This window comes from Scyliorhinus torazame, chromosome 15 (genome assembly GCF_047496885.1).
Source record: "Scyliorhinus torazame isolate Kashiwa2021f chromosome 15, sScyTor2.1, whole genome shotgun sequence".
NCBI classification, from domain to species: domain Eukaryota; kingdom Metazoa; phylum Chordata; class Chondrichthyes; order Carcharhiniformes; family Scyliorhinidae; genus Scyliorhinus; species Scyliorhinus torazame.
In genome coordinates, this window is record NC_092721.1 from 195682828 (window position 1) to 195695859 (window position 13032).

At 49.6% G+C, this 13032-nt stretch overlaps 1 protein-coding gene across 4 annotated transcripts in view; it reads right to left on the reverse strand.

Moving 5' to 3' along the window:
- nlgn4xa (neuroligin 4 X-linked a) overlaps positions 1–13032 on the reverse strand; it is a 322177-nt gene that overhangs the window by 48747 nt on the left and 260398 nt on the right. For all 4 annotated transcript variants that reach the window (XM_072477361.1, XM_072477358.1, XM_072477360.1 and 1 more), the window contains one exon: positions 1718–1903. In XM_072477361.1, coding sequence (XP_072333462.1) covers positions 1718–1903 — 186 coding nt within the window. The remainder of the gene's footprint in view (positions 1–1717; positions 1904–13032) is intronic.

Sequence of the window (13032 nt, forward strand, 5' to 3'; positions counted from 1 at the left end):
TGTGTACATTTCTTAGTGGATGGTGCAAAGGTGAAAAATGAAACCATCTTGAAGTTGATGGTTTATTTTTTTTCTTGGGGGGAGGTGTCACGTGAGAGTACCTTTAAGACATGGATGTTTAAGCAATGTACCTTTAAAAAACAGTGATGTCAGAGAGTGGGTGGAGCTGGGCTTTCGGTCAGCCATTTTGCAGGTTTTTAGTTGCAGTTTAAAAAGCAGCTTGTGTGTGTCTGTGTGTTTCCAGAGAGCTGCAAGTTTGAAAAGAGCTTGGGAGTGTCTGTGTTTGCAGGGAGCTGGATCTCTGCCATGAAAGACTATCTCTGGATCATTAGGGTGATTTAAAATCATAATAGTAAAGCCTTTAACCTGATGTGATTTTGTTTAAAGGTGTTAAGTCTCTTGGAAGTTTGAAGGAACATTTTAAGGAATTATTTACTGTTGCAATATTTTCTGAGTTATCTTTGAAGTAAGGGGTGTTAAGAGATCCAATGTTTATTTGAGATGTTAAGTTGAGTTCATGGAATAAACAGTGTTTTGTGTTTAAAAACCCACGTGTCCATAATTGTAATCCCACTCCTTGGGAAAAAGCCGTGTGCTAGGAAAAGCAACAAATCCATTAAAGGGAGAGGTTGGTTGAACTCCATGATACATTTTGGGGTTCTGAAAACGCCTCGCCCATAACATAAGTTACAGGACCAGAGTCACGGGTTCAATTCCGGCTTTGGGTGACTTTCTGTGTAGAGTTTGCACATTTTCCTCGTGTCTGTGTGGGATTCCTCCAGGTACTCCAGTTACCTCCCACCATCCAAAGATGCTAAATTGCTCCTTAGTGTCCAACATTGTATAGGTTATGTAAAGGGATCAGAGAGATAGGGTGAGCAAGTGGGCCCAAGTACAATGTTCTTTCGGAGGATCGTTGCAGACTCAATGGGCTGAATGGCCTCATTCTACACTCTAGGGATTCTATGATTAACTGAGTTTGAAGTAGGTTATGAATACAAATGCTTGTTTTTATTAGGATTAAGTACTTGAGTGGATTTAAATGAACTGAGCGGGCTTTAATGAATAAGAGGGACATATTATATAGTAAGGTCTGTAATTATTATTTGGAACATTATTTCTTTTCAGCCGAGCCCCTGAGGTTTGCCTATGATGGATACTGGAGCACGGAAAGTTTAAGGCACTTTATGATGGGTGGGGATCATAGGTTGGCATGATTTGGCAATAAGTTGACATAGGGGCAATGAGGGGCCATGTGGGTGGCTGGGAGTTCACAGGTGAGCATGAGTTGTCAGGTATGGGAACGGAAAGCGGGTTGGCGTGATGGGGATTGGAGTGAGGCCTAGAAAGGCTAATATTTAACTGGGGTGAACCTCCAGAGAACCAAGGCAGGCTTTTTAAGTAGCCCGTTTCGGCAGTGAGCAGCTCTGGTGGCTGCCTCAGATTTTCATTCAGGGGATAGGCACACCCAATTCCATCCTGCGTACCTTCCCCCGGAATGGAGACTCTGCCATTTGGGACGCGTTTTCCAGAGGTGGGTGTGCCAAGCCAGGAGATTTTCTGACGATGCAACGCTGGTCTCCATGGCAAAAACCTAGGCCGGGAGTTCCTTGTACAACTGTCTAAAATAAATCACATTGGTTATAAAGCCTCTTTAACAAATCCTCGGGAGGCCGAGGCCAGGTTGCTTTCTTCCTGTTGTTCTTCGTGTTCTTACCTTCTGAATAGTGGGAGAGCGTTAGCAAGCTGACACAGGATGCTCCAGCGCCAGATCCAAAGACTGTAATCCGCATAGAATCGCCTCCAAAAGCTCCGATATTTTCACTAATCCACCTTAATGCTTGGATTTGGTCAAGCAATCCATAATTCCCTTTGGCAGCTTGGTCCCCTGTGCTTAGGAAGCCTGCAAAGAGGAAAAAAGAATGGATTTAGTGTGAGATACCAGCCAGTGACCATTATGAGACAGTGGAGATTTGGCTTTCTATCTGTAAGGTTTCCAAGTGATCATACGGTTGTATATTTCATAGCTCAGGTCTACGCAGAGATGACACACCAGCTTATATGTGTATAGACACTTTGTTTACATTAATTTTAAAGTGTCTACCACACACTTCAGTTCTACCCTCCAGCTCTTCCTTCACCTTTGTTTACATTTTCACGAAGACCACACCCAGGTTTAACTCACCCAGCATGGTGAGCACAAATAGTAAACAGACTCACATAATCAGACATGGAACAGTTGAACCACTGAACACAACACAGACCTCCTTGAGCCTTCAGAGCTACCTCCAATACCTCTGAGAATTGGACTTACATGCCATTAAGATGAATAGGCTAAAGTCTCTCCTTTTTTTGCCACTTCTTTGTGGATTTAATGGGCATGAGTTGGACCAACATCAGCAAAGCACCCAAGGGAATCTGGGTCCTTAGCACCAAAGCTGTCATCAGCTGTAGCTAACAGAATCATAGATATATACGACACAAAAGGAGTCATTCAGCACATTGTGTTGATGCTGATTGAAAAAAAGCTATCTAGTCCAATTTGCATCTGTAGGTTCGGGCACTTCAAATGCACATTCAACTACCTTTTCATGTCTTTGCCGGCCGACACAGTGTCGCAATGTTTAGCACTACTGCCTCACGGCGCTGAGGATCTGGGTTGGATTCCGGGCCCACGTCACAGTTCCTGTAGTGTTTGCACATTAACCCTGGGCGCGATTCTCCGAAATGGAGACAGAGCGTTCACGCGTCGTGAACGCCGTCGCCTTTCACGACGGCGCGAAGCATACGCGGGCGCTATCTGTTCTGGCCCCCACAGGGGGCCAACATAGCGTGGGGGTTCAGGGGCCGGCCGCGTAATAAAATAGGGCCGGGGCTGGAGAGGCCGGCCCGCCGATCGGTGGGCCCTAACCCCATCGGAGGCCCCCCCCCCCTGGTGAAGGAGCGCTTTTCCCCGCCCAACAGGCCACCCCCCGACGCTACGAGCAGAGTTCCCGCCGGCTGCGAGCAGGTGTTAACGGCGCCGACAGGACTCTGCCGTTTCCGTGCGGCCGCTCGGCCCATCAATGCCGGAGAATCGGTGGCCCAGCCGCGGACAGCGGATCGTGACCGCCAAACGCGCCGGCGCAAATGCCCCCGATTCTCCACTCCTCGGGGAATCGCCTGCTGGCGTTAGACCGGCCAGCGCCGCGGGAAAAAATGGCGTGAACGGCGTATCTTCCATATGGCGCGGCATGGGAGAATCGTGCCCCCTGTGACTGGGTGTGTCTCACCCCCACAACCCAAAGATGTGCAGGGTAGGTGAATTGGTCATGCTAAATTAGAAATTGGAAAAGAAGAATTAGGTACTCTAAATTTATTTTTTTTAAAAAAAAATTTAAAAAGAGGACGGGCGGGATTCTCCGGGCCGGAGAATCGGCAGGGGGCGGCGTGAATCCCGCCCCGCCGCCGGCTGCCGGATTCTCCCGCGCTGGTTTTTCGCTGGGGGCGGGAATCGCGTCGCGTTGGTCGGGGTCTGTTGGCAGCGGTCCCCCCCGACGATTCTCCGGCCCGCGATGGGCACTCTTCCCCTCCCCGCCAGCCGCTGTAACGGTCCGCCATGGTCGGCGCGGAGAAGAACCCCCCTGAGCATGTGCTGGGATGACGCCAGTACACACTGGCGCTCCCGCGCATGCGCCAACTCGCCCCGGCCGGTGGAGGCCCTTCTGCTAAGAAGAATAGGTCCTACCTATCCAGTCTATCTAGGCCGCTCAAAATCTTACACACCTCAATTAAATCCATCACATCCCGGGAATTACCATTGAGTAGAAACTTAACTGGACTCGCCAAATAAATACTGTGGCTACAAAAACAGCTGGGAGACAAGCAGTGCTTGAGTAACTCACCTCCTGACTCCCCAAAGCCTGTCCACTACTGGCAAGGCACAGGTCAGGAATGGGATGGAATTCTCTCCACTTGCCTGGATGAATGCAGCTTCAACAACACTCAAGAAGCTCAACACCATCCAGGACAAAGCTGCCCACTTAGACACCCAGCCCATCCACAAACATTCAAACCTTCTACCACCGACGCACAGCAGCAGCTGTGTGTACCATCTACACGATGCACTGCAGGAAGCCAAGACTCCTCAGATAGCACCTTCCAAACTCATGCCTGCTGCCATCCTGAAGGACAAGTGCAACAGATATCTGGAAACTCCACCACCTGGAGGTTCCCCTCCAAGGCACTCACCATCCTGACTTAGAAATATATCGCTGTACCTTAACTTCTACTGGGTCCAAATCCTGGATGTCCCTCACCTAAAAGCATCATTGTGGGTGTACCTACACCCCTTGGCCTGCAGTGGTTCAAAAAGGCAGCTCACCATCACTTTCCCAAGGGCAATTAGGGACGAGCAGTAAATGCTGACCTAGCCTGTGACACCACATACCAAGAATGAATGTTAAACAAATCTCCCCTCAGTCCCTGCTGTAACAAAAAAAACAGCCCCGGCCTATCAAATCTTTCCTTATAGCTAAAATTCTCCAGCCCTGGGAATCCTCATAAGTCTCCTTGTGCCTTCTGTATTGCGATCGCATCCTTCCAGCCTTTGATCCAATTCTCCCCAAGTGCTATATCCAGCCACCTCTTGAATATATTCAATGTTTTAGCATCAACTACTTCCTGTGGTAATGAATTCCACAGGCTCACCACTCTTTGGGTGAAGAAATGTCTCCTCATTCTGTCTGAAATGGTTTACCCTGAATCCTCAGACTGTGACCCCTGGTTCTGGACACACCCATCATTGGTAACATCTTCCCTGCATCTACCCTGTCTAGTCCTGTTAGAATTTTATAAGTCTCTATGAGATCTCCCCTCATTCGTCTGAACTCCAGCGAGAAGAATCCCAACCTCGTCAATCTCTCCTCATATGACAGTCCCGCCATCCCTGGATTCAGCCTGGTAAACCTTCACTGCACTCCCTCGAGAGCAAGAACATCCTTACTCAGAGAAGGAGTCCAAAACTGCACACAATACTCCAAGTGTGGCCTCACCAAGGCCCTGTACAATTGCAGCAACACATCCCTGCTTCTCTCCTCGAAACCTCTCGCAATGAAGGCCAACATAGCATTAACCTTCTTTACCGCCTGCTGCACCTGCAAGCGGTTCAGCGAATGGTGCACAAGGACACCCAGGTCCCGCTGCACACTCCCCTCTCCCAATTTACAACCGTTCAGGTAGTAATCTGGATACCACAATCTGCCTTCCTGTTTTTGATTCCAAAATGAATAACCTTATACCATGGCACTAATTTAAATAAAAGCAGGGTAGTTCTCTCTGAAGCCCAGAATACCATTCAATCAATTATCTGTTGTGTAGTATTAAGGTGTTCGGTAGCGCAAGGCTTAATATGGGAAAGAGTATCGCACACATGACGATGTTGAGAGTGACTTAGGAGAAGTAGAGTGTAACAGGGAGTCTGTTGGAGATAATAGGACTGTAGTTGCGTATAGTAAGTAAAGTCGCCATAGTCCCAGATGACCATAGGCTGCTTTCCCCTTTGAGGGAGAGAGCTGACTGGTGGTGATTTAACCCGAGGATCACCACAGCTCAAATTGAGAAGGTGGAGTCTTCATGAATAATTGTGTATAAGTATATAGTTATGTGTTCTTAGTAAACAGTGCCTGCTGAACCATTCAAGCCTCTCGGCTTCTTCAGGAGACAACACATGACCTTCCAACAATTATCACCTTGATGTTTCTGGGAGTGGCTGCCTTGTTCACTACAACAGTACTTCATTGCACACCACCATATTGGGCTGCCTTAAGGGAGCAAAAGGCGTTATATAAATGCAAGTTCCATTTACGATCGCTTGAGAAATTGAGTCCTCGCAGTCGTGTGGATTTATGTTGTTGGAACGAAGGAAAGGAGACTGGCTCAGTCGAGTCAACTCTAGGGAGGGTAAGATTGAGCGATGGAACCAGTCAAGCATTTGGTCCAAAGAGGAGCAGGAAGCTGATTCTCTGGCACTTCCTATCAACCAAAAACAAATTAAGGGGGCGATTCTCCGAGCGCCGGGCCGGAGAATCGGCGCAACCACGCCCCGTCGCCGGCGAGCGATTCTCCGAGGTGCGGAGAATCGGCACCATTTGCACCGGCGTGGTCGGCGCGGCGCCGGCCGCTGGAATCGGCGGGGCCGCCGATTCTCCGGCCCGGATGGGCCGAGCAGCCGCGCGGATACGACAGAGTCCCGCCGGCGCCGTTCACCCCGGTCGCTGCCGGCGGGAAGTCTGCGCGAAGGGCCGGGGCGGCCTGTGGGACGGGGAAAAGCGATCCTTCACCGGGGGGGGGGCCTCCGATAGGGTCTGGCCTGCGATCGGGTCCCACCGATCGGCGGGCTGGCCTCTCCCCCCCAGGGCCTACTTTCCTGCGCGACCGGCCCCTGAACACCCGCGCCATGTTGAGTCGGGGCCGGCGCGCGGAATAATTCCCCCGTGCATGCGCAGGTTCGTGCGGGCCCACTGCGCATGTTGGCGCGGTGCCAATTTGGCGCCGGGAAGGTAAGCTGGAGCAGCGTGAACTGCTCCAGCGCCGTGCTGACCCCCTATGGGGGCCAGAATCGGTCATCCCTGTGCCCGTTTTGCGCCGCTGTGAAACGTGATGGCGTTCACGACAGCGCAAATATTTGGGCTCCATTTGGGAGAATCGCCTCCCAAATGTTGGAAGGTCTGAATCAGTGCGGGTCAATTTTGATCAGGAGAGACTCGGATGAGCTTAATTTATTTATTTTAAAAAATATATAAATTTACAGTACCCAATTCATTTTTTCCAATTCAGGGCAATTTAGCGTGGCCAATCCACCTACCCTGCACATCTTTGGGCTGTGGGGGCAAAACCCACGCAGACACGGGGAGAATGTGCAAACTCCACACGGACAGTGACCCAGAGCTGGGAATCAACCTGGGACCTCAACGCCGTGAGACTGCAGTGCTACCACTGCACCGTGCTGCCCCTGGATGAGCTTAATTAAGTTTATCGAAGGTGGACATGTACAAACATACACGAGCAAAAAAATGGAAGCAATTTGCCATAACAAGAACATTCGTTTCAGTTCCAGACTGTATGGAGTTAACAAAAAAAACAAAACAACTAAAGTTATTTTTTTTAAAAGAGGAGAGACGTTCGAGGAACAACTAGGGTTACTATAAAATAAAAAATAGAATATTGAAGCAACATAGTTGGAACTATTAAAAAACACAACTGGAGATATTGAAAAATCTGGTTAATTAAATAAAATACCAATTAGGACTGTTATAAACACTGTGGCCTTTAAAAAAAAGTGCTTAAAGTAACAAATGAGTTATTAAAACAATCGGAGCTACTGAAACTAATAGTGGAGTTATAAAACCAGTTGGGTTTGTTATATTAAAAAAAGACTAGTTAATAAAAGGTGGTGTTTTAAAGAGATCAGCTGAAGGTACATCACAGAAAAGGCAAAACTTAGGTATTTAAGAAAAACTAGGAGAACGTGGTCTTGCTGTACAGAATTAACTTTCTGCTGTTGGTATGTGTGTTTCCACTTCATGCGGCATGTTTCCTGGGAAAAAGGAATGGTTAGCCTGGAGCAGCTGGAGTTAGTTCTCCTTGGAGCAGACAAAGATAAGATTTGATGTAGGTGTTTACAATCCAGAGCATCTTTACAGTGCAGAAGAAAACCATTCGGCCCATCGAGTCTGCACCGACTCCCCTAAAGAGTACCCTAGCTAGGCCCACTCCCTCGCCCTATCCCCATAACCCTACGCATTGATCAGAGCCAATCCACCTAACATGCCCATCTTTGGACTGTGGGAGGAAACTGGAGCACCCGGAGTAAACCCACGTGGGGAGAACGTGCAAACTCCACACAGAGAGGTCGGAATCGGACCCGGGTCCTTGGCGCTGTGAGGTGGCAGTGCTAATCACTGTGCCACCATGCCGCCCATGACATGTTTAGAGTGAATAAAGAGAAACTCTTTCTGATGGCTGAAGGTTCAGTAACTAGAGGGCACAAAATGAAGGCAAAGGAACCAAGTGGCAAGATCCGAAAAATGTTCTCTACACGATGAGTGATTAGGATTTAGAATGCACTGCCTCACAGAGTGGCAGAAACAGGGGCGGGATTCTCCCAGCCCTCAGCCGGGCCGGAGAATGCCCGCGAACGGGCCACGCCGCCCCGATGCCGGCACGCGGGAGAATCGGCGCCATTGCCGCCGGCGTGGTTGGCGCGGCGCCAGTCGCGGGCCGCTCTCAGCCAGCGGGAACTCAGCGTGGAAGGGTCGGGTGGCGGCCTGTGAGGGGGGGAGGGGGGCTCCGACCCCGGCGGAGGCCTCCGATGCGGCCTGGCCCGCGATCGGGGCCCACCGATCGGCCTCTCTGGCTGGGGTCCTCCTTTCCTACGCGCCGGCCCCTGTAGCCCTGCGCCATCTTGCATTGGGGCCGGTGCGTTGAAGGAAGCCGCTGCACATGCGCGCATTGGCGCCGGTGCCACTGCGCATGCGCGTATCCCGCTGCGCCCCGTTCGCGCCGGGATCAGCAGCTGGAATGGCGTGAACCACTCCAGTGCCATGCTGGCCCCCTGTAGGGGCCAGAATTAGTCCTGGGAATGGCCCGTTCACGCCATCGTAAAACTCAACGGCGTTTACGACGGCGCGGACACTCTGCCGCGGGATGAGAGAATCCCGCCCCAGATTCAATAAGAAATGGGAACGTATTTGAAGGAGGAAAAGATTAAGAATACATGGAAAGCATAGGTGAGTGGTATGAACTGGATTGTTCTTTGAAAGGACAGTCATAGACTCGATGGGCTGAATGGTCTGTTTTTTCCCTTAATTTGTTCTTGGGATGTGGGTATTGCGAGGAAGGCCAGCATGTGTAACCCATCTCGAACTGACCTTGAAGCAAGTGACTTGCTGCACCATTTCAGAGTCAACCACATTGCCTTGCGTCTGGAGTCACACATAGGCCAGACTGGGTAAGGATTAGTGAACCAGATGGGCTTTTTACATCAGTGATTGCTTCATGGTCAGCACTGATTTATTAATTGAATTTAAATTCCACTAGCTCAACACATGTGTCTGAAGCACAGTCTGGGCTTCTCAATTATTAATCCAGTGACATTTCCACTGCCCACCAGCGGCACTATGCTGGACTGTTCGATGATTCTATGATTTCCCCGTAGACTTCTTAGGTGGAATTGTTAATTCACTTGGGGTGATGTTATTTGTATTGTACAGTTGTCAGCTGCAATTAGCTGAGTTGGAGAGGGTGGTGAAGAAAAATAAAATTTGCTTTGATATAGCACCTTTCATCACCTTGGGACATCAACAGAGCTTAAGAGCAAATTAGGCGCTGATGGAGTAGAGGTACTGTTGTAATGCTGGAAAGGGTACTTCTTGTTGATTCCCTGTTTATTTCCTTATTTCCTCTTTCTTTTATTTTTGCTGTTACATTTTTGATCCATGGATGATTAATGGACATGCCACTTGAAAGCAAGCAGCACGTATCTTTAATTCAAGCAGGACAAATCCGGAAGGGCGTGCTGGTTTAATCTGGAGTTGCAAACTGGCTGGCATCAGTGACAGAGAAATGAGTTGGGACGCAGTTTGATTGGTTGGCTGGTGGTCGATGAATTGGCTCAAAAGGCTGTGCTCTGCCCGGTAACAGGTGTGATTGGCAGCGGAGGCCCCCCCCCCCCCCCCCCCCCCCCGGGTCGGACCCCCCTCACCAGGCCGCCTCGGAAAGGATGCGCGCTGACGTCTCACCGGGTAAGACCACACGTGGACGGCGCCGGCGGGACTCCGATTTTATTTTGCGGCCACTCGTCCCATCCCGGGTGGAGAATCGCCGGGGGGGCCGCATAGAGCGTCGACCGCGCCAGCGCCAATGACGCCGATTCTCCGCTCACCGGAAAATCGGCGGACCGGCGTCGGGGCGGCGTCTCGCGATTCGCGCCCGGCCAGCGATTCTCCGACCCGCCGTGGGTTGAGAGAACCCCGCCCCAGCTGCCTCTCGAGGAAAAGCTGTGAGCAATGCATTTTTAAACTACAAGGAATCTGAATGAATGGATCTACAAAGAAGATTGTTGCAGGCTGCAAAGACTTTAATCTGCAAACTTCCTGTGAAGAAACATGTGCTAAAGCTATCATCTGGAACACAGACTCTTTCTTCCATCCACTTTTAATTTTTACCCCCTTCCACCCCTCTGTGTTTGTCTGTCTTGGGTGTGTGTGTAGAGGGCAGGGACAGGTTTAAGTGGGTACCAGTTGTATTTACTACATATTACATTATAGTTCTTGTTATAAATAAACAGTAATTGTGTTTACATTCACAAACCTGGTGACTGTTGGGCAGCCAGGGGCCAAGGACTTTGGGTTTTACGATAAGAATTATTGGTTAAGTCACTTGTGTTGTGACTCCAGGGCACACGGGACTGGAATTGACCGCACACTAGCCCAGGGTGTCATAACAATGTAGGCAAGCTCTGCAGCCCTGCTTCATCCAGTCGTGATGAATGGTGGTGGACAATTAAACAACTCACTGGAGTGATATCTCCATCCACAATAATGGGGGAGCCCAGCACAACAGTGCAAGAGGTAAGGCTGAAGCATTTGCAACAACCTTCACCCAGAAGTGCCAAGTGGATGATCCATTCCGACCTCCTCCGGAGGTCCCCAGCATCACCGATGTCAGTCTTCTGCCAATTCGATGCACTCTACCTGATATCAAGAAATGCTGAAGGCACTGGATACTGCAAAGGTAATTGGCCCTGACAATTTTACAGCAATAATACTGCAGACTCGTGCTCCAGAACTTGCTGCACCCTGAGCCAAGCTATTCCAGTACAGTTACAACATTGGCATTCTACCCAGCAATATGGAAAATTGCCCAATTATGTCCCTTACACAAAAATGAGGACAAATCCAACCCAGCCAATTACTCTCCATCATCAGTAAAGTGATTGAAGGGGTCATCAACAGTGCTATCAAGCGGCACTTGCTCAGCAATAACCTGCTTATTGACACTCAGTTTGGAATCTAACAGGATCACTCAGCTCCTAATCCCATTCCAACCTTGGCCCTTAACAGACATGCCCGCTGACAAGCGGCAAATAACATTTGTGCCACCACAAGTGCCAGACAATGACCATCTCCTACAGGACAGAGTCTAATCATCATCCCTTGTCATTCAATGTCATTACCATCACTGAATCCCTGCTGTCAATATCTTGGGGGTCACCATTGATCAGAAACTGAACTGGACTAGCCGTATAAATACTGTGGCTACAAGAGCAGATCCGATGCTAGGACTCCTGTGGCAAGTAACTCACCTCCTGACTCTCCAAAGCCTGGCCAACACTAACAAGGCATAAGACAGGAGTGGGATGGAATACCTCCCACTTGCCTGGATGAGTGCAGCTCCAACAACACTCAAGAAACTTGACACTGTCCAGGACAAAGCAGCCCCGCTTGATTGCCACCCCAACCACAAACATTTGCTCCCTCCACCATTAATGACCTGCAGCAGTGTATACCGTCTACATGATGCACTGCAGGAACTCAGCAAGCCCCCTTTGACAGCACCTTTCAAATCCACGGCCTTTACCATCCAGAAGTACACCCTTAGCAGTCAGCGCCACCTGGAAATTCCCTTCCAAGACATTCACAATCCCGACTTCGAAATTTTATAAAAATTCTTTGAGGGATGGGAGCATCGCTGGCTGGATCCCTGCTGGTTGCCCAGCCCTAATTGCCCTTGATCTGAGTGGTGTGCTGTGCCATTGCAGAGGGCATTTAAGAGTCACATGCAGGCCAGACCAGGTAAGGATGGCAGATTTCGTTTACTCAAGGACATGAGTGAACTAGATAGGCTTTCACAACAATCGGCAATGGCTTCATGGTCACCATTAGACTTTTTTTTAAGTGTTTTTAAGGCAAATTTTGTGGTATGCAAAACAAGGATAAGCGTGGACAAACATTAGGAGACAGAGGATAAAGAAAAATGTTTACACCTCGGTCTGTTTCTATAATTTATATCATTCTTCTTGCATTATTTACAGTGGTGGCTACGAATTCCTGTTTTTCTTTTGCGGTAATTTTTTGATTCTGGTTGTTTCCCCTGTTACCCCTCCCCTTTTCCACCCCCTTTCCGCCACCCCCCACCCCCAACCCGGTCATTTATCCTGCCTTCTTAACTCTTCTGCTCTGGTACCCTGCTCCAGTTATGTTGGTGTGATGCTGTGTCTCGTGTTTTTTTGTGGGGCATGGTTGAGTTCCATGTCTCCACCCCCCCCCCTCCCCCCCCCCCCCGCCCCCCCTCCCCTCTCCTGCCCCTCTTTTCTGCGTTGCGACTACCCTCGCCTATATTTTGGCTTCTTGGCTCTTGGCCACAAACAGCTCTTGGAACAACCGAGTGAATGGCTCCCACATTTTGTGGAAACCCTCCTCAGTTGGCGAATTTAATTTCCTCCATTTGGAGAAATTCCAATAGGTCGGACAGCCAGTCGGCAGCTTTAGGTGGTGCTGCCGACAGCAAGCCGAGCTGGATTCTCCGGCGGGCGATCAGGGCGGCAAAGGCAAGGGCGTCAACCCTCCTCCCCATGAATAGATCAGTCATGTTCTTGTGCTATGGCCGGTAGGAATGATGCACAATAGAATATCTAGTTCTTGACTAGTTAAAGTATTTTATTATGAAAGAAATGCATGGTAAAGATAACTAAAATAAATATATTACAAACTACTAATACGAACAAATTATCCTGGAGCTACTACAAGTATGACTGTCCACTAACACGACTAACTCCCAACTCTCCCAGATACAGAGTCACATGGCCGATTTACTGCCACCTGCTGGTCGGACGGCAGCACGGTAGCATAATGGTTAGCGCAATTGCTTCACAACTCCAGGGTCACAGGTTCGATTCCCGGCTTGGTCACTGTCTGTGCGGAGTCTACACGTTCTCCCCGTGTGTGCGTGCGTTTCCTCCGGGTGCTCCGATTTCCTCCCACAGTCCAAAGA